We start from the raw sequence: 23,096 nt of genomic DNA, 5'->3' as shown, positions 1-23,096 counted from the left end.
TGAAGAAGTTTTTAAAAAAAAAAAAAATGATCTTCACCCAGACGCCACCGTTTCAAATTTTTGATTGCTTCTCCCTTAGTCTTGCATGTTCTAGTGAAGATTGTTCTTGTAAGTGTCAATCTCTCGGAGGATCCAGTTGGAGGCTTCTTTTATTTCTTTTGATACACTTTGTCTCCTTGCTCACCTTTTGGGCATTAGTCACTTCATGAACAACAGCAACCAGCATCAGTTTGGCTCAGAAGCCAAAAACCATTGTGCATTCCAGTGATTCCACACCCCTATATATGCCATTTTTGCTTTCACATTCCATCGAAGTCGATCTTCTCCATGAAAATGTAAGGTGTCCTTTCTCTGTGCTCACTTTTGTTTCATGCATTAGTTCAGTGTGTGTGTGTTTATATATTGCTTGAACATGTCTATTGGATTTTGAATTCTGATCATCATCTTTTATATTTCCTGTGGTGATGTTCTGGATAATTTTGTTGGCAATGCTTTCCATGCGGTTTTGTATTCTAGGTGATGCATGCATTCATATTTTGCTTGGCAATGCATTCTTTGTGGTAATGTCTTCTGATTAATCTTGTTGAAAAATGCATTCCTTGTGGTAATGCATCTATATAATCATCTTTGGTAATGTATTCTTTGTGTTGAAAGCACCTATGTATTGTGTAAGGTCTGAAATCATTAGGTTTTAAGTTCTATTAGTTCACCAATTATTTTCCTATTTTTGGTTCATCCCGTTCTCTCATTCACCCCAAGCCCTCGTCCTATTAGTCTCAATTCACCCATACTTAATTAACCTACCTTCTTTTTCCTTAGGTTTAGAGACCTTGAGTGTGCCTAATTTTTTCAAACGCATATGCCTTATCTATCAAGTTCTTATATATGGCATATCAGAAAAGCCATTCTTGTGTGCGGTTCATTCTTTCTCTTGAAATTTCCGTTTTTAGCAATTTTAATTCTCTTTCAACCAAGGTTGGTTGCTGGCCAAAGAGAAGAAAAATGAAGAAAATTAAGCATATCAAATATAAATTAATTCTTTTTGTGTTTAGCACGTAAAATAATCTACATATATAGAAATCATTCTATCAGTGAAATTTGAACATGTGCCTCTGTGTATGTAAGACTTATAAAAACACACCATTAATATGAGCAACCAAAATTGAGTACTTTAACAAATGAACTTGGATTGCTCACTAGTACTGGTTCATGTTGGTTCTTCCCAAGAGGATCAGGTAGAAGGAAAAGTTTGAGCTATGTTACAGAGGTTACCGGTACAGAAAACAAGGATGATTGTGAAATCATGTGAATTGTAATCAGAACGTTACACAAAAGATAAAAGATATGACCTCCGTATATGGAGCAATCACATGCAAAACCAGATTGTAGAGCCAATTTCCATTGATATCAAGTACCTTTTGTGAAATTGGATGCTCACAATTCCAACATTATTTTCACTTTTAGAGCACTGGAAATTAATTTTGGTATCAAGTAGCAACATTTTCTGTATACTGGATGTACTAAGAGTAAGAGTTCATGATTTTTGCATGTAGTACGTTTTTCATCATGTTTTCTTGTCTTACAGTCAATTTAGTACTGTCCATTTATTGAAAACCCAGTTCCACATTCAAGCCAGCCTTGCATTTTCTTGTTTTACAGTTTTGGATTGCATAATAGTTCTGAGCTCCTTCATCTTTATTTAGTTTGTTTCAAGGTTATATAATAGAGTACTACTAAGGACTAAACATTGAAATACCAGTTCCATATTCAATTCTGCCTTGACTATTCTTGGCTTTACCTTCTTGGATTACACAATAATTCTGATACTGCTTTCTGTATAAGTATGTTAATTATTTCAGTGCTGCATCTTTTTATCAAAATGCAGGGAGGAGCCATCACCGTTGCTCCGCTTCAGTTTGAGCGTCTAGCATTGAACTTAGATTCAAGAATTACTTATTTGTAAATTATTTTATTTTTTTAATAGTGTGATCATATCCTGTCAATTCTGAAACAAGCAGGGACAGTTTAAAGCTATGGCAGTTTGTTGGGTTCTTGGACTGGGGACTCTATTTGCATGGAACAGTATGGTGACTGTAGCAGATTACTATTATATTGTATTTCCGGTGAGCACCTTGATCATGTTGTGTTCTTTATGGAGCTGAATCCCAACTTACTAGACCGTTCTGTTTTTGTTTGAGATTTAAAAAAAAAAAAAAAATATAGGCACAATGAACATTATGATTATGATCTTCCTATTGCAGGAATACCATCCTTCACGGGTACTTACCTGTCTTTATCTACCATTTGCACTTGCAGCATTGGCAATATTTTTATACAATGAGGCAGAAGTTGATACAAGAAGGAGGATCTTAGTTGGTTACACTCTCTTCTTCCTTGGTACCTTTATTCTAATAATCGTGAGTAATGCCTACATCACATGTTCTCGGTTTGCTCCTTCTTGTTTATGTGATTCATCAATCATCATAGTTCTGTTACTTCAAACCAAATTTTGCTTCATTTTGAATTTGTAATAGGTAGATTTAGCTACATCTGGGACTGGAGGGATTGGATATTTTATTAGTATATGCACAATTGTTGGTGCATTTGGGGTTGCAAGTGCCCATGTTGAAGGTGGAGTTGTGGGTGAGCTATCTTTTATGTGCCCTGAATTCATCCAGGTTGAACTTTTATGTAAATGTTCCCAGTGACTTATTTTTAGAACATAAACTTTCAAACTTCTTAAGGTTGGCAACGGTTCATCTTTATTTCTTTATATATCTCTATGGAGTTATTCACACTTTTGATTGAACTTTTGAGTATATTCTTCTGACTATTGTTTGCAGTGTTGTTCTTGGGAATTTCCACATTCATTGAGCTTTTGTGTGTTCTATCATATGCAATTTACTTCCCGAGATTGCCTATAGTAAAGTATTACTGCTCAAAGGCAGCCTCAGAAGGTTCTAAAACTGTATCAGCTGATCTTGCCGCTGCTGGCATTCAAAAACAAGCATCAGATACAGAAGTAAAGTTGCTATCTATATTTAGTTTCATGAATCCATTTTTGTTTTGAGGACAGTCTCAGATAGATTGAAGTAATTACATGTTTCTTTAACTTCCACAGGTCCAAAATGATGCTAACCTTCCACATAGATTGAGCAATAAACAATTATTGGTACAAAATATCGATTATGCTCTTGACTTGTTCCTCATATATGTACTGACATTGTCAATCTTCCCTGGTTTCATATTCGAAAATACTGGAGTGCACCAGTTAGGCTCATGGTAAGTTTCAATGTTACTCTCATTTGAAGTAAATTCTGTTTTTGGAGTAACTCAACTCTAGCTCTATGCAGGTATCCCCTTGTTCAAGTGGCAATGTTCAATATGTTGGATTTGATATCAAGATACATACCTGTTGTGCAATTCCTAAAGATCGAATCCAGAAAGGGTCTCATGGTTGCAACCCTAGATCGTTTTTTTATTAATTATTGCATTCTACTTCACCGCAAAATATGGTGACCAGGGATGGATGATTATGCTCACATCAGTCCTAGGATTTACAAATGGTTATCTCAGTGTCTGTGTAATGACAGTGGTACCACACGGTTATAAGGCAAGTTAATTTTTGTCAAGATGGTTCATTGATCATGTAAATCAGATAGGTTAATCTTAGTGGTTAATTGCTCCTAAAAATTACTTACCTGGTTGATTTTGCAGGGACCTGGGCAAAATGCCTTGGGAAACATTCTTGTGCTGTGTCTTTTGTGTGGCACATTCGTAGGGGGGTTGCCTTAACTGGTTATGGCTCATTGGTAAAGACACATATTAAAAGATCCAACTAGTGAAGAAACAAATTGGCACTAGTTGGATACTAGTTAATTGAAAGTAACTGGTTAATTGTAATTATACTTTGTAAAACTTTATTAACCACCATGCTGTAGTACTTAATTTCTTCTTTCTTAATCAAGGTGGGCTTCCTGGCCACAAAGGGAAAGAAAAAAAATAAAGAAAACCATGTGGCTTGAAACGTCTACAAATGTAGAATGGAATTCCTTCTCTGTCTCTATGCCTAACATTCTGATAAACACAACATAAGCAACCCAAATTGAGTAGTTTAACAAACGAGCTTGAATTGCTCCACTAATTGCTCACGCATGTTGGTACTTCCCAAAGTTCATAAATGAATGGTAGAGGGAAGAGTTTGCAGGTAAGTCATAAAATGAAGTGAAGTTACGAGCTCAGGTACAAGGATGATGTGAATGGCAATCAGAACGTTACCTAAATGATGAACGTCATAAGCAACCGCTTTCATTTAAAATCTTAGTCCTGCATCTTAGTTTGTCTATCCATTGGAAAAACCAGTTCCATATTCAAATTAGCCTTCTCTGTTCTTGGCTTTACTTTTTGGAGTACACAGTAACTCTGATACCTTTCTTATAAATTTATTTCTGTGCTGCAGCAATGCTTTAGGTTTGTGTGCAAGTCCTTGAACTTAGATTTAACAGTTCATTGATGAGATTCTGCTTTTTAATTTTTTTATTATTATTTTTTTTTACGCCAATTAAGTGTCATCATTTTTTTTTTTGGCTGCAACAAGCAGGGACAGTATACTGCTATAATATTCATGAAAATCCAGTTCCCTATTTAAGTGAGCTTGTCTTTTCTTGGCTTTACTTTTTAGATTACACAGTAATTCTGATACCCTTTTCTATATAAGTTTATTTCTGTGATGTATGTGTTTCTAAAGGAAAATGGTACAGATAGACTCAAGGCTTTGGAATGATCATAAATTTGAGTTTGCCATTATGTATATATGAAGTTAATGTTTTGCTCAATTGATGTTTGTACAGTAGATGGAGCTATATGTATAATCAATGTGCAAAAGCCTAACAGCTAAGAAACAAAGAATTCACATGTGATTTCTGGCTATTGTACAATTGATTGTGTGGTTAAGACCTGGACTTGTACTTGAAGAGCAGGCTGAGCAGCGCAAGCTGTCTTCATGTGCTGGTTGTTGACATGAGCTGTATCAATTAACTTGAATATGACTTATTTTGTGTATCAATAGATTAAGATTGATTACTTTCCCTTATGTACATGGATGTAATACTATGTAAACCTCCTTGACAGATGAATAGAAACATCACACTATTCCCAAATACTGTTTGATACTGGTATCAGTTTGTGCATTTTGTTGCTTGTAATTAATGGCGTGATCTTGTTCTGCTGGTATTGTTTTCTAGATGCAGGGAGTAGCCATGTCTAAGACTCAAACAATGCTTGAGGTGTGAGTATAATGCATTGAAATTAGATTCAATAATTCATTTATGAGATTTTTTTGCTATATATTTTTCCAATTTTAAGTGTGATTATAACTTTTCAATTGGTGCAACAAGCAGGGCCAATATAAAGCTATGGCAGTTTGTTGGGTTCTTGGACTAGGGACTCTCTTCGCGTGGAACAGTATTGTGACAATAGGAGACTACTATTATAATTTGTTTCCGGTGAGTTGCTCAATCATTTTGAGCTGAATATATACAACTTACTAGACAGTTCTGTTTTGTTTGATATTTTTCATATCTGCAATATAGGACAATGAACATTATGATTATGATTATCATCTTTTTTCTTGCAGAAATATCATCCTTCGTGGGTTTTTACCCTTCTTTATCAGCCATTTGCCCTTGCAACATTGGCAGTACTTTCATACAATGACTCAAAAATTGATACAATAAGAAAGAGGATCTTAGTTGGTTACACACTGTTCCTCCTTGGTACCCCTATGCTAATATTCGTAAGTAATGCCCGCATTAGAGGTTCTTGGTTTGCATCTTTTGGTTTATATGATTCTATTGCTTCCAAGCGACATAACTTCACTGACTTCGTAATAGGTGGATTTAGCTACATCTGGGACTGGAGGATTTGGATATTTCATCGCTACATGTGCAATTGTTGGTGCATTTGGGGTTGCAGGTGGAAATGTTGAAGGTGCAGTTATGGGTGAACTATCTTTTATGCGTCCTGAATTCATCCAGGTTGATATTTTATCTCAATGTTCCCAATGCCTTATGTATAAACTAAAAACTTTCGAACTTCAATGCCAATTCATATTTGTTGTTTTCATCTTCTGCTTCTGTAGTCCACATTCATTGAGCTTCTCTGTATACTTTTATATGCAATTTACTTCCCAAGATTGCCTATAGTAAAGTACTACCGCTCAAAGGCAGCCTCAGAAGGCTCTACAACTGTATCCGCTGATCTCGCCACTGCTGGCATTCAGGAACATGCATCAGATATAGAAGTATAGATTACAACTTTCTCTAGTCCTTTTGTGGAGGACAGTCTCAGATAAATATAAGTACTTACCAGCTTTCTCAAACTTTCATGCATGCAGGTCCATATTGATGCTTACCTACCAAATAGATTGAGCAATAAGCACTGATTTGTGCAAAATATAGATTATGGTCTTGACTTGTTTCTGATATATATGCACTGACCTACTCAATCTTCCCCAGTTTCATGTTCGAAAATACTGGAGAACACCAGTTAGGCTCATGGTAAGTTTAATGCTAATCTGTCTAGAGTAATTTCACTTATATATATTTTTTTTGAGAATTTAAACTCTCTCTACAGGTATCCACTTGTTCTGGTGGCAATGTTCAATATGATGGATTTGATATCAAGATACATACCTGTAGTGCAATTCCTAAAGATTGAATCCAGAAAGAGTCTCATGATTGCAACCCTAGCTATCTCGTATTTTATTCGTTCCTGCATTCTGCTTCACCGCAAAATATGGTGACCAGGGATGGATGATCATGCTCACATTAGTCCTAGGATTCACAAATGGTTATCTCAGTGTCTGTGTAGTGACAGTGGCACCACGCGGTTACAAGGCAAGTTAATTTTTGTCAATGTGCACGTGTAAATCAGATAGGTTAATCTTAGTGGTTACTTGCTCATGAAAATTACTTGCCTGGTTGATTTTGCAGGGACCTGAGCAAAATGCCTTGGGGAACATTCTTGTGCTGTGTCTTTTGTCTGGCATATTTGTGGGGGTTGCCTTGGCTGGTTATGGCTCATTGGTAAAGACACATTTTAAAAGATCCAACTAGTGAAGAAACAAATTGGCACTGGTTTGAATAGTATTAGTTAACTGAAAGTAAGTGGTTAATTGTAAGTATATATAATATGTAAAACTTTTTTAACCACCCTTCTTGTAGTGGTAAATGAAAAAACCATGGACCAAAAACTTCGTCTTTTTCATTTAACTTGTAATGCTGAGTTTGGTGATTAAGTCTTACGATGCTCCTACTTCATTCTGGAAGACTGTTACCATCCTTCAAGGCTACCTCTTTATAAATGCATATTGTTTTCATGGATGGATACTATATAGATTTTTATCAACGCAGTTGACCAAAGTCAAGACTGTATTACAAGCTTTCTCTCTATATCTCCTCAACCTTACAATTTTGAATGCTCTATGTAAATTTAGCAGCCTTATTTTTAGGATATGCGCGCCACCAATATATTTATAGACAAATGCAGTTACTAACCAGTTTTTCCTCTCATTCGGATAAAATCAGTGTTTTTTACAGTTACCTACCGATTTCAATGGTCAATGTTGGAGTTCACTCTTCCTCATAATGCTTTCATTCGCTTCTATTTGAAATAGCAAGCATGAACTTCCCCAAAACCGAAGTAACCAGAATATATATGTTCAAGTTTGAGAGTTCCTGAAGAGATCTCTCTGACCGTTTTCATCATTAAACTATTTTAGTTATAATGCTGCCTTGTTCGTGTAAAATATGAATCTTCCTTGCCTCGTCTCCACTCCAACTTTATTCAATGCATAACTACGTGAAGCAATAGTTCCTTATGTTCCAAACAATCCTCAGCATAACTTTCTTCATGTTTCCAATTTAGGATAGTTCATGAGAAAGTGCAGGACAATGTTGGCCTTCGCTAAGATTTCAAGGTTCGAAAAACTAATACACCACCCTGCAGTTTGTCAATTGATCCGGAGTTTGCACAAGGAGTCAATTCCGGTAGCGTGGGAGAAACCAAAAATTGGTTGGACTAAGCTGAACTTTGATGGATCATCCAAGGGCAAAGCAGAAAAGGCAAGCATTGGAGGGCTATTTAGAAATCACAAGGCAGAGTTTTTACTTGGATATGCTGAATCCATAGGAAGAGCAAACAGCGTCATTGCAGAACTTGCTGCACTAAGAAGAGGCCTTGAGTTGGTTTTGGAAAATGGTTGGAGTGATGTCTGGCTCGAAGGTGATGCCAAGACATTGCTTCACATCATTGCAAAAAGAAAACAGGTTAGATGTGCAGAAGCACAGAGGCATGTTTGTGAGATAAACTCAATTATTCCAGAACTTAACAACTGTGTTTTGACTCACATTTATAGAGAAGGTAACCGAGCTGCTGATAAATTTGCTAAAATGGGGCATTGGTATCAGAAGCCTCAAATTTGGGAGCACATTCCTCCTCATCAAGTGTTGTCCATCATGCATGAAGATGCTGAGGGCAAGGTTCTTTTCCGTAAAATAAGATGAGAGTAAGCCGGACCTAAGGGGAGTCGAATGAGGCAACCATCATGCCCTGAGGGCACAAAGTTCTACGGGTATATATGTAGCTTGTTTTAGACTATATTATGATGCAAATATGCATCCTAGGGTATATAGTTAGGAGCTTGTTATTTGGATATATATATATATATATATATATATATATATATATATATATATTTGCATCCAAGTTCGAGTCTCAATTTTACTACTATTTTTCCTTTTTCAACGTAGTGTTAAAGGTCTGGTAAACTAGGCCGAACAACCTCATGTTCGGGATGCTCTTGTCCATTATAATTTGCATGTGTATCATTGGGGATTATATATGATAGAATGATCACTTGAAGCCTGTAACTTTTGTAAATGAAAGCTTAATTAATGCATATATGCCTTGTTGCCTTGTTGGTGCTATTGGTGCTGGGGGTTCAGGCGTTCAGCTTATACCACATCGTTCTCATAAGGGTGACAGTAAATGTAGGTGTTATATATACAAACACGGTTTCAAATTAGGATGTTGATTTGTAGCTAATTTCATAAAATCTCTTATTCTACCTATAACCGGCAGCTGGTTGGGTTTGAAATATGTGCATATGAGTTTGAAAATTGGACTCAGTCCTTGGTGTCTGTTTACAGGAATATGTCAATCTCATCATGAAGTACAACATGATTTAATCATGTGAATGAGTGAATCTATGATAGGAAAAAGAAAAGGATCGAAAATGGGGGGTTGACTTAGAGGATCTGAAATTCTGAATATACAATTTTATGTTTTTATTTTCATTCGACGTTTACTTTAGTCGTGTATAAAAAACGGAACAATTGTGTGAGCAAAAAAATGATGTGGAAATAGGGGGTTAACTTGGGGGATCTGTTTATACAAATTTTATGTTGTTATTTCCATTCAACGTTTAATTGAGTCGGGTATGAAAAGTTTAAACAATGTGTGAGCAAAAGAATGATGAATTCGTAACGAATAGGTTAACAAATTTGAGTCTGGCTTCTTCATCTCTATCGAGGATCTCTCCATACTTGCAAATGGATGACTAGAGGTTCCCTTATTCTCGTGTTTCTTCTTGATGTTGCTTTAGGTTTCCTGGAGTTTTCTTTTTGTACTTCTAGGATCTTAACTTGTGTTCCTTTTCTTTATTTTGTATTCATTCTTTATTATTAAAAAAAATCCAAATAAGGGACGGGTAGTGAGATCCCATAATGTGGGAGGCCGTACCCTTCATTTTTGGGTTTGAGGGTGAGACTTGCTTATTAAATTGTCCGTCTCTGGAAACCTAATATCACCCAATTTCCTATTTAATTATTAAAAAAAAATCATATATAACGTTTGTTTTTTTTTTAAAACCGGGCTAGGGTTGAAATAAGCCAAAGTCTAGCAAGCACAGAAATGAAAACCGGGCTAGGATTGAAATAAGCCGAAGTCTAGGAAGCACAGAAAATCCGTTTCCTAATTATTATTAGTAGGTGGAAATGTAGTACAACTACCATACACCTAGTACAGAGAAACGTGCAGCCATAAAGGGTTGGTTTGGGAAGATGAAATGATAGTACAAGATCGTTATTCCATACGTACAAGTCTCCACTCTCTACGTGTACTACCTTCTTGAATCTATTGCTACAGCCAATTATAAAAGAGGGCATCAGTACTATCAGATCTATGATATTGATCGAGCTAATTAAGTGTATATGGCACAGGAGGTTTCAGAATGAAGAAACGTCATTGAGTGCAGCGTTGATGAAGTCCTTAATTTCCGATGATATTCATGGAGGCGAAGTTAAGGAGATTTCATCAACGCTGCACCCAATTATGTTTCTATCCCTTCTAGACATTTGCAAGTGTTTTTATTATAGATCTTCTTCTTCAACATTGAGATTCTGGAAAGGTAAGTATCCTGGTTTTGGAAATTATGGTGTTATGTATTGTCCTTGAGAGCAACTGAGCAAGTCTATAGTCATTTTCGGGTTTGTAGATGAACTCTTCAATTTTAGCATTTTTCTTCCCAAAATGCTGGAGGCTGATGAGGGAAATGACCAGTTGACTTTTCTTTGTTCATTAGTTGACTTTTTGAGAAGAAAAATAAAAGTGCTGTATCTTTCTGAGGAGAAACGGAAAATTACAATGAAAAGCCTCTCGGACAACTAAAATTTTGAATATCCAAATTGAGAGCTGAAACCACTGTAGCAGAAACGCTATTGATCCTAATCATCGGAGAATGAAGATTATAGCCACAGGAAGTAACAGCATCCGCTAAAAAATTTGCTTCCCAAAAAATATGGGAGAAGGAAGAAGCCAACATCTTGATATCCCGGATGAGATACTTGAGCTTCCAAGGAACTTCACAGGTCCTCTTTATACAATTAATAACAAAAAGGGACATCTTTGAGCGCTGAACATTGTACACTTGTTTTAATATATAAATAATTTTCATGTCATATATTATACATGTAACTAGCTAGTAATTGAACTTTGGTTTATTTAGGAATGAGTTTTTGATTTTGATGTGGAGTCCATTTTCATTCTTATATTTGTTTGCTTGAGTAATCACGTACAAGAGAAATCATGAATCGTAATGATTTTTCACATGCGCCGAAGGAGTTTATCTTGGACCTACGAAACATTTGGATTCCCCTTGACAAAGTCAAAAAATAAATCGTAATGATTTTTTATTTTCATATTAACTTCAGGTAAATAAACGTGCTATAATTGATTTACGAGGAAAAGTACAGTAAAAGAAGAGATGAGTTGAGGGTAAAACCGTCGATCTACACTCGGTAAAACCGGACCGAAACCGATTTTGTTCATTTGTTGGTTGGTGCGGTTCAGTGCGGTTACTGGGGGTTGGTGTGAAAATTAAACCCCTAGTTGCCTTTGTTATGTTCCGCAATTCTCTATACTTTTGGGTCAAATTGGACACTTAATCAAGGGCCAAACGCCAGCACCTAGCAAAGAAAAGCCCAATGTGAGCCCAGGAGGCACGAAACAAACATAAACATTAGCAAAATATATAGATGCTGAAACTGTCATCTCTTCCGTTCACCACCGTAATCAACTCCTAGTTCATAACCCAGAATCAGACGGTGGTTTTTTCTTTTCTTTTTTTCTTTCGGTCTGGAGTATCAGATAGTGGTTGATCGAGCCTAGCCATTCAGGGCTAATTGATAAGTAAGCTTAATATTTCAATATAAAAACTAACTTCATATATGACTAATCCAGAAATATCCGCAATGGATGGTTGCGGAAATAGGAACTAGCTAGTTAATAAATTGTTTTTTTACACGAAGTGAAATTGCCACCATTTTGTGTATATGCCAGACCATTTTATGGCTTTTGTTGAGCTTTTTGGTTCCGATTTCGACAAAAAAATGACAAAATCAGAATTGATCTCAGGCCTAGAGTTATTCCACACATTATTATTCAAAATTTAAAAATGTGTAGGATATAGAGAAAATTAAATGGCCTCAGTTTTACTTATTTTTTTTTAGCTCCGCTACTCTTGCGTCATGACAACATAGATCTGAATAGTAATTATTAAATTAGCTGCTAGTTTTTTTTTCTTTTTAAAATATTTAAAGCACATTTTGTCATGCGAGATTAAAACTTGAAACCCCATCTATCAATGAAAGAGATTAAGGAAGAGCTAGTTGCATGATGGGATTTGTTAAGAGTACAATTAGCAACTTAATTAGCAAGGATAGCTGTAGTCGATAGAAGAGATATATAACAGAATACGGATTAGTCAGATTTTTCTGATAGTATATATTCTACGATCATGAGGGTTATTATAAACATGCAAGAATGAAAACTTCGAACTCTTCATGGCACATTGGCACATGCAAACCCTTCTTGTACGTAATAGTTGTCGTGCACTTATGTCTCAAGCTAGCCCATTTTTCTTCTAAAAACTCCATGAAACACAGAATATGCTTCAGAATTTTTTGAAAAACATTCTCACTCCGCCTATCTTTTTGGGTATGAATCCATGAATCTATGATCAAAACCTTAATAACTAATAAGCTTGGCTGCCTGAATTAACGTTACAGAATTCTGCATCTTCCTCATTTGATTTCTTCACCTCCACTCAACTGCATCACAATGATTCAAACTATAGATAGCTAGAAGCTTACGTCAAGGAATAGTTCCTCACACGATAGATATTTCATAATTCTGCATATAGTATGTATAGTCTATATATTACGTACTTCTGTTTTGCATCAATACATTATACATGAATGAGAATTCCACGTTTTACTCGCCTTAATTCATTGAAGGTGATCGAGGAGCTAGATTCATATATATTCTTGGTTGGCTTGATTCTCATTTGAAAGTTCTTTCTGCATGCATAGTACAATGATGTTAGCCTTTACAAATCTTTGGAGGTGTCAAATTCTAGCTGGTAGTACTACAAAACCCAGTTCGTTTTTAGTGCTCAGAAATTATCGCAAAGAACCGATTCCGGTGACATGGGGAAAGCCGAGAATAGGGTGGAAAAAACTGAATTTTGATGGATCTTCTAAGGGAAAATCAGGAAAAGCCACCATTGGAGGTGTGATTAGGAACCACAAGGCTGAATTCTTGCTCGGATTTGCGGAGTCAATTGGAGAAGCCAACAGCACCATCGCCGAGGTCACAGCCCTTCGAAGAGGCCTCGAGTTTGTGTTAGAAAATGAGTGGAGTCACGTATGGCTTGAAGGTGATGCCAAGGCCATTCTTGACGTCATTAGGAAAAGAAAACAGATGAATAAGATCAGATGTAAAGAAGTTCAAAGGCATGTAAGTCATATAAACTCGATTATACCAAAACTAGACGATTGTATTATTAGTCACATATATAGGGAAGGTAACCGAGCTGCTGATAAACTTGCTCAGTTAGGGCATCAACAAGACGAGCCTCGGATTTGGCGGTACATTCCCCCCGATGAAGTTGTTGCCATTGTTCACGAAGATGCAGAGGGAAAGATTGTTATACGTAGAAGATGAATAGCTACAGAAATTAATATTAACCTAGCTAGATATATACAATTAACTCATACAATTAAATCTTTCGCTGAGATTAATTGGCATGTATATATAGTCTAGACTAGAACCAATTTGGTAACGACCACCTACAGTCGGTCTACATATAATAAAGAATAGACTTGTCTATCTCGCAGCATTGAACTCTGCAGAAAATAATGAAATGTATTTGCCTGATGAAAACCATTTCTTAATTAGATCTTATCTACCAGAGCCAAAGCTGTCGTACGTAGATATATATAGGCTTTTCCATTACTTTAAATTTCTTTGACATGGTCCATAATCTATATATGAAAAGAGTAGTAGATGATGTATACACTTTAATTATGTACAAAAAGAAGAGGAACCTCGATCTAAATGGTATTCTATGGCATGGGTTCGTATATATAAGGAAAAAGCTAGCTACAGTACAATTTTAATAATTAGAGACTTAAAAAAGATCGAAGATCGAAAAGAATAAACTGTATTGGAGACGTCGCTCTGGTTTGGAAAGAAATATCAACCAAAAACCAAAAGAAAAGAAAAAAAGAGAGACAAATATGCAGGAAAATTATATCCTGTTCTGCATGTAGATATATTATTTGATTGAGACATCTTTGGGAAATATAAACAGACTAATGAGCACTAGTCCATGATAATAATAATAATAACAATATATAGGAAGAGAGTGAAGATTCATTTCAGTTTTCATATCTAAGATGGATTAAAGAGAAAGGAAGACGCTTACTCCAAGCTTTCATTTCCATATCAATATCAAATTCCCAAAACAAAAATTAAAGAACAGAAGCAAACTAACAAACAATCTAATTGAAAAGCTAGACAGGACAAGATTTACCCAAAAAAAAAGGGGCTAAGAACAAAGAAAAGAAGATGGTAGTGTATGGCAATCTATATTTTCAGATTACATGCAAGGAACAGCTAGAGAACAAGATGTACCCAAAAAATAAAATAGATGAACAAGTTTTAACATATATGAAACACCTTATTCTAGTTTGACACTAAATATCACCCTAAAAGAAAGAAAGAAAAAAAATCAGCAAATTAAATTTTAGTTCTGCACAAAAAGATAAAACTTTGAGGCTTGAGTTCTCTAAACACACAAATCTCTGGCCCATAATCACTAAATCCTCCCCATATTCATTGCACTAGTAATCTAACAGTAACACGGACAGCACTTACTTCAAGCTTTCAAATCCCACTTCAGTTACCAAATTCCAAAACAGACTACAGAAAAATGGTCTTGCACCCAAAAATGTATCACTCAAACCCTCATCAGAAATACCCAAAACACTTGAGGCTTGATATATATCTCTAAACAAAACAGCAAATTAAATTTTTGTTCTGCACGAAAAGATAAAAACTCGAAGCTTAATATTTCTAAACACACATATCTCTAGCCCATAATCACCAAACCCTCAAAGCATATCACACTTGCTTTTAGCTTCCAAGCTCCAAATCAGACACTACAGAAAAAAAATGGTCTTGCTCCTAAACATGTATCACACTCAAACTCATATCCTCATCAGAAATACCCAAAAACCTAAACAAGGCACAAAAACTTGCACAATGTGATTCATCAAAAACCAGGTTCTAGTAATTAGGACTACAAATTCGGCTACTGTCACATTTTAGCAGAGCTATTATGGGCTTTTTGGACTGTCATCAAAATCCAATCCATGAGAGACTTGAGATTTAAGAAACTGAATCAAACTGTGATCACTGATTGTGACGAGAGTCCTTGATCTGACTCAGATTGAGGATTTCGAGAGACCCAATTGGACTCTCCATAAATTACCAAACTTGCCACTGGGGATTTTCGGAGATTAAAGCCTCTCTCTCTCTTTTTCTTTAAAGACTGTTTCTTTTAGGAACACAAAAACCCCTAAAACTCTTCCTCTGCAAATAAAGGCCTCAGCTTTAATCTCAAACCCTAATTCCGATCGATTTTCCGGCGGGAATGGACCCTCTGGCCGGACCGGTGCCGGAGCATATGCGGTGCACGAGGACGGACGGCCGGCAATGGCGGTGCAAGAGGAGAGTGATGGAGAACATGAAGCTCTGCGAGATTCACTACCTGCAGGGACGGCACCGGCAGTACAGGGAGAAGGTGCCGGAGGAGCTGAAGATTCAGAGGAAGACGCAGACGGCGCCGTGCGAGGATCGAGACGGCGGCGGAGAAGGCGGAGGAATTAGGGCAAAGAAAGTGGACGATTTGGTGACGCTGCTGAAGAGGAAGAGGGCGGCGGAGGAGGCGGCGCCGGTGAAGATAAAGAAGGCGAAGGTGAAGAAGAAGAAGAAGAAGAAGAAGAAGAGGAGAGGGGGGGAGAAGAAGTGTGAGTTGAATTTGGAGCTGATAAGGATGGTGCTGAAGAGAGAGGTGGAGAAGAGGAACACGCCGCAGAAGAAGAAGAAGAAGATGAGGGTTTTGGTGGAGGAGGAGGGGAGTGAGGGTGAGGAGGGCCTTGATCTGACCAGAGACTTGCCTAATGGAAGAATGGCCATTTCGTCTTCTTCGTCGCAGTCTTTGGGGGGCAATGTAGGTTCCAATTCGGGCTCTGATGTTAGGGTTGGGGCCGAATTAGGGCCCCCCGTGCCCACTACTACCCGGCGGTGCTTTCGGTCCAAGAACATCGAGCCAATGCCTGTTGGCACAGTGCAGGTAGAAGCTCTGACTTTTTCAGCTTTCTTGCAGTTGTTTCGAATTTTTGATAATGTGGTTTCGGTGTGAAGTTTGAATCTTTGATTGTTTTCGAGTTTAGGTTTTGCCATATGGTGATGAGAATGAGGGGAGATTGAGGAAGGGTAAGAGGAAGAGGTGCCATTGGTGTCAGAGAAGTGGAAGTAGTGCTTCTTCCAGCTTGATTAAGTGTTCGAGTTGTAAGAAGCACTTGTTTTGCTTGAGCTGCATCAAAGAAAGGTTCGTTATGTTTGAAACTCAGGGGAATTTGATAGCTGCTCTGTTCTCTTCTGGATGTTAACTGTCTGTTGTTCATCTTTTTCTTTAGATGGTTAAATATGTTGTTACTGGTTCTTGTAGCATGGTGGTCATAGGTCTTAGTATCAGTTTCAATGGCGTATTACTTGAGAGGGGTTGATATGTACAGTATAGATGCTTACTTAAATGCTTAAAGACTAGGATAATGTTTACAAAGTCCGGATTTATGATAAAGCAGCAGTCTTGATCAGTTTTAATCAGAATGTCAGCTAACCAATTGAAAGTCAGTCAGTTCAAGGCAAGTAAAATATACTTGGTGTTAACTACTGATCTACACTTCACACTTGATCCATTTGATCAATGTGATGTGTTTCTATGAAATTTTATATGGAACTTGCGGAATTTTTGGTCCGATAGGAGATTCAATGTTAGATTACATAGCATAAAGACGTAGACTCATCTTCAATTGTGCTATTGTTTATAGCTCTATGCTTTATTCCTTCTCCTTGTTATTTTGAATGATGTTTAATGCCCTTGGTGTTCAAAACAATTTAGGTATTTTGATACTCAAGAAGAAGTCAAAATGGCATGTCCAGTTTGTCGAGGAACTTGCCCCTGTAAGGAATGCTCTGAAAATCAACCGAAAGATGCTGAAAGTAAGGTCTGACTTTGATTTCAGCTCATTTGTCAACTACAGCTTCCATATTATGATGTTGGATGCTGATGCTTGAATTTGTGAACATTCCTTTCTTTTCAGGATTATGTGGGGGTTAAAAATAAAGTTGAAATTATATTACACTTTCACTACCTCGTCTGTATGCTTCTCCCTGTGCTGAAACAAATCAACCAAGATCAGAAATTTGAGCTGGAAGCAGAGGCAAAAATGAGAGGTAGTGTGTGCAATACTTCTTAGAAAGGTTTTTCCTGGTTTCAGTTTTACGGTCGACAATAAACAAGAAATTTTCTTTTTATTTAACAGGGAAAAAGCTCTCCGAAGTTTATATCAAGCAGGCTGAATTTAGCTGCAGTGAGCAAAACAGCTGGTATGCTCTCTGTTTCACTAAAGTTTTGATGGTACAAGTGAATTCGGTTTCTTTTCATAAAAAGTAAAATAAAAGGAAATTATCTAACTTTCCTGCTTTGATTCTCTGTGCATAATTGATTTTGGAACAGCAATAAATGCAAAGCTCCCATTGTGGATCTTCACAGAAGCTGCCAAAATTGTTCCTATAACCTTTGTTTGAGCTGTTGTCGAGATCATTTTCAGGGGACTTTACGGGGAGGTATAAATACATTTCTCTCAAAGTGCTCTAATATAAATGATACTTGGGTCTCTGGTAAGGGGAAAGTTCAGAAAAGGCCAATAACTACCCATAAGCAAAATGTCCGGTACCTGTCGTCATTTGCATCAACTAACTGGAATGCTTGTAATGCTGTTGACGGTATATCTTGCCCGCCCAAGGAGTTTGGTGGTTGTGGTGACAGCTTCCTTGATTTGAGATGTTTTTTCCCTTTAAGTTGGATCAAAGAGCTAGAAGTAAGTGCAGAAGAAATAGTTTGCAGCTATGAGTTTCCAGAAACTTCAGACATGTCATTGAGCTGCCCTCTATGTTTGGACACGGACCAGAATGTCGATGGACTTCAACAGTTGCAAGAAGCTGCTTTGAGAGAAAATTCAAATGATAACTATCTATTCTACCCCACACTTTCAGACGTACATGGTGATAATGTTGAACATTTTCAGAAGCACTGGAGTAAAGGTCATCCTGTTATAGTCCGAGATGTCCTTCGGAGTACGTCAGATTTGAGTTGGGATCCAGTATTCATGTTCTGCACTTATCTTGAGAGGAGCATTGCTAGATATGAAAATAACAAGAATCCACAGGAAGCTATCCACTGCTTGGATTGGTGTGAGGTCAGTGAATTTCCACCAACTGATGCCCTGTCAAAAGTTTGAAGATTATAGGATAGTAGACTAGTTCTCTCTTAGTTCACAATTATCTACAGCTAATCCCTTCTTAATTTTAGTCCTCAAATAGAAAACTGGTTGTGTACTGACTAGCCTTAAAAAAATGATATGGCAGGTGGAAATGGGGATCAGGCAGTATTTTATGGGTTCATTGAACGGGCGAACACAAAAAGACATGTGGAGTGAGACCCTGAAATTGAAGGGTTGGCTTTCTTCACAATTATTTCAAGAACAGTTTCCAGCTCATTATGCTGAAATCATCCAAGCTCTACCACTTCAAGAGTACATGAATCCCTCGTCTGGTCTTTTAAATGTTGCTGCAAGGATGCCACAGGAAATCCCAAAACCTGATCTAGGTCCATGTGTTTATATTTCGTATGGGTGCAGTGAGCAGTTTGTACAGGCTGATTCAGTGATAAAGTTGTGTTATGACTCATATGATGTGGTAAGCTTTGGGCATCTCCATTGTGCATTAGTGTCCTGCTTTTTTTTTTTTTTTTTTTTTCTTTTGATATATGTTGTAATGACACATTTAGGCACGACACTCTCTAAGTGTCCAAGAAACTGTAACTGCAGTTCTTGCATATCATCTGAATCTATGGAATCAATCCTGTAGAACTGCCACCTCATCAGACCAACTTCACCCAGCATTAATCCAACTTTTTTGTATTTCTTTCTAGTTCAAATTTTCAAGCTTTTTGAAGAACTACTGTCGAAAGTCTATGAAAGAGAAAAGTAAGCTTTATAGTAAAGCTTCATCACTTGCATCTCTATCATGTGCATTGCTTTTCATTTTATTTTTTTCTTTCCTTTTTAATGTTAGTTTCACATATGTAACGCTTTTCTGAGGGTTCTCTGCCATTTACCTTTGGGTTTTGTGACCACAGGTTAACATTTTGGCACATACATCAGATGCCCCTATTTCTGATGAACAAGTTTCTAAGATAAGAAAGTTACTGAAAAGGCACAATCAAAATCAGAGGGAGTCTTCTAGGAATACTTCTGAACAAACTAGAGCAAAAAAAGTGAATGGAAATTCAGCATTGCATAGTCAAAACAAGGAACAAGTGAGGTCACATAATGTGATTGGAGAAGAGATGCATTTACGGAAAAGAATTGCAAGAGAATCTTGCTTCTCTGCTGCAACGCGTGAAGAATGCACTAGGAATCTCAAAGAGAGTAATATGTCACTTGATGGGGAATCTGATGTTGATTCTGAGGCCACGTTGAGTTGCTCTGGGTCTATCAATGGTGATGAAACATCTGAAGATGAGGAGTCACCGGATCTCCTTGAAAGCTCAAATGGCCATGAAAAACCCTTTGTAGAGTCATGCACTGCACAGTGGGATGTTTTCCGCCGGCAAGATGTTCCGAAACTTGTAGAATATCTCAGAAGGCACTGTAATGAATTTACTCGTAAATATGACGTTCATAAACATGTAAGTTCTAAACTCAAAGTAACTTGATCTTAGGAGGCATTGTAATGATTTTGCTTTTCATCTAGGTTACCTTCTAACTTGTGCTTCTATTGTAGGTTGCTCATCCAATTCTTGATCAGAGTTTCTTTCTAGACTCGATTCACAAAATAAGACTCAAGGAGGAATTTAGTAAGTATAATTATTGTTGTTTTTATCACTTATTGTTTTATGGGGCATTGAAAGTAACCATCTCATGGTATCACCAGAAATTGAACCTTGGACTTTTGAGCAACACATTGGAGAAGCTGTCATCATCCCTGCTGGATGCCCGTACCAGATTAGTAGTCCTAAGGTATCATGTGCAACACCACTATCATAATTTAGTAGATATTATGAAGTGCCTCATATTCTATTCAGTTGAATAATTTTCAGTTCCTTGAGTTGAGCATCCAAATGCCATTCGTGATACAGTTTATAATCTAATCCTGTTATTGGAGATGCAGTCTTGTGTACATGTGGTGCTCGATTTTATGTCTCCCGAAAATGTTACCGAGTGCATCCAGTTGACAGATGAAGTTCGCCTGCTTCCGGAAGATCATAAAGCAAAAGTGGACAAGCTGGAGGTGAACGTTTAATGATCCTTGTTTCACCGTCTTCTTTTCTTCTTAAAATTCATACATAATAGGTCAATGATAGAAAGTGCCTTTACCTTTGTAGCAGGTGAAGAGAATGGCACTCTATAGTATTAGTTCAGCAATCAAAGAAATACGTGAGCTTACTTGTGCAATGTAAGTAGAAACCCTGCTGAGAAAGACGTTTATCTCTTTTGTGCTTCTACATTTAGTGTTTTTTCTTTTTCATATTTGTCAAAAAAATAATAATAATAATAATAATAAAGAGGAGATTCTTGCTTGAAGCTATTGAGTATCTTGTGGTAAAAGCTACATCACTCAGGCTTGAGTTTCCCAAATAGTTTGAGGGTATCATACTGGCAATAAATGACAGGAACATCTATTGAGATTGTGAAAGCATCAGATGAAAGAAAGAGGGGTATAAAATTCATTTTTGATAGTATAAGGAGTGACAAAATAATTCAGAGTTTTTTTTGTGCCTGCAATTTAACAAAGTCAGATATCATTTTGCATGCAGTCTTTACAACTTAATGTCATTGTGCTTGAATAACTTAAAGGGCTTTAGCAAATTATGGAACCAGTACTGTTATGCACTATAGTGATTGTTCTCTTGATGAGGTATAGACTTTTAGTTATCAGTTTTGAGCGTGGCGATGTAGATATCAGTTTTGAACGCTGCAGGGTTTTCTAAACAATTGTTGTATGGCAGGTAGTGGTTAGATGATCACAGCTGTAGTTTCTGAGAACGTCAAGAAACTGCCTCTGCTCTCCAAATGGGTGATCTTTTGCGGAGACTGGAGAGTAGACTGTACAAATGTACAATGTTGAATGGCAGGTAATGGTTAGATGATCACAGCTGTAGTTTCTAAGAAGGTCAAGAAACTGTCTCTGCTCTCCAAACGGCTGGTCTTTTGTGGAGACTGGAGAGACTGTACAAATGTACAATGAATTGATTGATTCAGTATCTGGAAGTCTGGAACCTACCTCAGCTCTCTGTACAACGAGTCTATATGTACATTGTTGATTCATTTAAATTCTATTGTACAGCCAAGTGTATATTAGCATATTGGTTGCAGTCCTCCGATAAGTGCAGTGTTTTACCAGTCTCTTGTGCTAGGTGATAGTTCCTTCCCAGACATTAGAAAGAATGAGAATAACTACGTTTCTTTTAAGTTTTATCTAAAGACTCGGAATATTTCTCAAAGTCTTTTTTATATACAGTCATGATGCCTGCTTTGTCACGAAAATTGACGTTTTACCATTCCAAATAGGAAGACGTTTTTTGACACAAGATGCCTCAATTTCTTACGACAAACAAGTTCGTACTCAGGGCCGGCCGCCTCAGGCCACCGACCTCCGGCAATTTTCTTTTTAGATATAAATATAGACTTCTAAAATCAATTATATATTTTTTGTCGCTAAAGTTGGATAACTTACCGTCCTAGTTCAGTAGTCGGGGATCCGTGTGGGCTTCCTTTATGAAGCACCCACCTAGGTTCAAGTCATTTTTCGCTCAATGCGTTTTGCCTTTTTTATTATTATTTTTTACTGGTTCAGTTTGCCCTTTTTTTTTTTTTTTTTTTTTTTTTTTTTTTTTTTTTCTGTTTTCTTTTGGTATAAATACCTTTAGGTTTTTTATTTCATTGTTACCAGTGTCTATAGGTTTAATTTATTTTGCCAGTTATAATTTGAGTAAACAATATAGAGGTAAGAAACTACTCCATGAAGAATATATTTTGATTGAACACCTTTATATGAGACTACAATTAAGCAGTAACAACACCTTTCATTAGAGGCCCGAATTGGTTGGCATTCGTGCGTCAAAGTTAATTGGAATCATCTGCTTGGATGAGTTTAAGGGTGTGAGAGCAAAAGAAGGGATTTGAACTTTTTCAAGTATGGGAATTGATAAATTTTGAGTTTGTAATTTCGTAAACGATTAGTAGGACATTCCACTTTAAAATGAAAATGATATTAGCTGCATTGGCTAGCAGCTAATAGATGCTTGAGGAGAAATAACAGCAAGATGAAGTCATATCAAGCTCTTGGATGATGAAAACGACGTCATATGAATGAGATACTAGATTGTGTAATTTTGTTCAAAGCTATTCGGTGGCCTTTTTTTTTTTTCCTTCCTTTTTTATTGGTTTGAAAGGGGTACTAGACTACTAGTCCTTGTTTTTGCTATCTGCAGTTTACATGAATTGCAAATTCTTGTCTTAACTGCTGCGGTTTCCGGTTTATTGCAGGCCCACGTCAGCCTCAGACAAGGTCTGATGATGAGAAATCATGGCAAAGAGGAGCATGCTTATTTTGGGGTTCATATATAATGTAATGTAAGACTTTTAATTAAGGGCAAGAGTAGCATCCATGCTTAGAGCAAGTTCACCCGTAGTCAAGAAATGTCAAGGTCGAAAAGTCAAGGCGTCGACCAGTCAAGTAACTGTTCACTGCCACTGGACATGGGTTTCCACCCGTTTTTTTTCTTGACTTGTCAAGACTGTTCATTTTTCACTGTTCATCGATTTTTTCTTACATAAATG

At 37.0% G+C, this 23,096-nt stretch overlaps 1 protein-coding gene, 1 long non-coding RNA gene and 2 pseudogenes across 5 annotated transcripts; all 4 read left to right on the top strand.

Annotated features, from left to right (window-relative positions):
• The first annotated feature begins 2,021 nt into the window (after positions 1–2,021).
• Positions 2,022–3,829, top strand: LOC133734887 (equilibrative nucleotide transporter 3-like; annotated as a pseudogene).
• Positions 3,830–4,555: 726 nt separating this feature from the next.
• LOC133729753 (equilibrative nucleotide transporter 3-like) lies at positions 4,556–7,393 on the top strand (annotated as a pseudogene).
• Positions 7,394–10,265: 2,872 nt separating this feature from the next.
• On the top strand, positions 10,266–11,064 carry LOC133728121 (uncharacterized). The gene is made up of 2 exons (XR_009855629.1): positions 10,266–10,468; positions 10,643–11,064. It is a non-coding gene; the product is annotated as an uncharacterized LOC133728121 (long non-coding RNA).
• Positions 11,065–15,341: 4,277 nt separating this feature from the next.
• Positions 15,342–21,729, top strand: LOC133729752 (lysine-specific demethylase JMJ28). Of its 4 annotated transcripts, none has more exons than XM_062157312.1 (13): positions 15,342–16,258; positions 16,359–16,516; positions 17,090–17,195; positions 17,292–17,424; positions 17,514–17,577; positions 17,708–18,449; positions 18,619–18,948; positions 19,391–19,942; positions 20,038–20,110; positions 20,188–20,273; positions 20,425–20,544; positions 20,639–20,709; positions 21,267–21,729. In XM_062157312.1, exons 1-13 carry the CDS (start codon positions 15,557–15,559, stop codon positions 21,271–21,273), a joined length of 3,144 nt encoding a protein of 1,047 aa, XP_062013296.1. In that variant the 5' UTR covers positions 15,342–15,556; the 3' UTR covers positions 21,274–21,729. The 4 variants fall into 4 exon arrangements, with proteins under 4 accessions (XP_062013296.1, XP_062013297.1, XP_062013298.1 ...); XM_062157313.1 differs by having other exon boundaries at positions 15,343–16,258; positions 20,642–20,709; XM_062157314.1 differs by having other exon boundaries at positions 15,343–16,258; positions 21,263–21,729.
• Positions 21,730–23,096: the final 1,367 nt, after the last annotated feature.

The sequence above is a fragment of the Rosa rugosa genome, chromosome 2, assembly GCF_958449725.1.
Source record: "Rosa rugosa chromosome 2, drRosRugo1.1, whole genome shotgun sequence".
NCBI classification, from domain to species: domain Eukaryota; kingdom Viridiplantae; phylum Streptophyta; class Magnoliopsida; order Rosales; family Rosaceae; genus Rosa; species Rosa rugosa.
This window is presented reverse-complemented; position numbering and strand designations above follow the sequence as displayed.

Coding starts and splice junctions, on each gene's coding strand:
- LOC133729752 (XM_062157312.1), top strand. CDS start 15,557: ATGGACCCTCTGGCCGGACCGGTGCCGGAGCATATGCGGTGCACGAGG. Junction 16,259..16,358: donor TGCCTGTTGGCACAGTGCAG/GTAGAAGCTCTG, acceptor TTTCGAGTTTAG/GTTTTGCCATATGGTGATGA. Junction 17,196..17,291: donor CGAAAGATGCTGAAAGTAAG/GTCTGACTTTGA, acceptor CTTTCTTTTCAG/GATTATGTGGGGGTTAAAAA.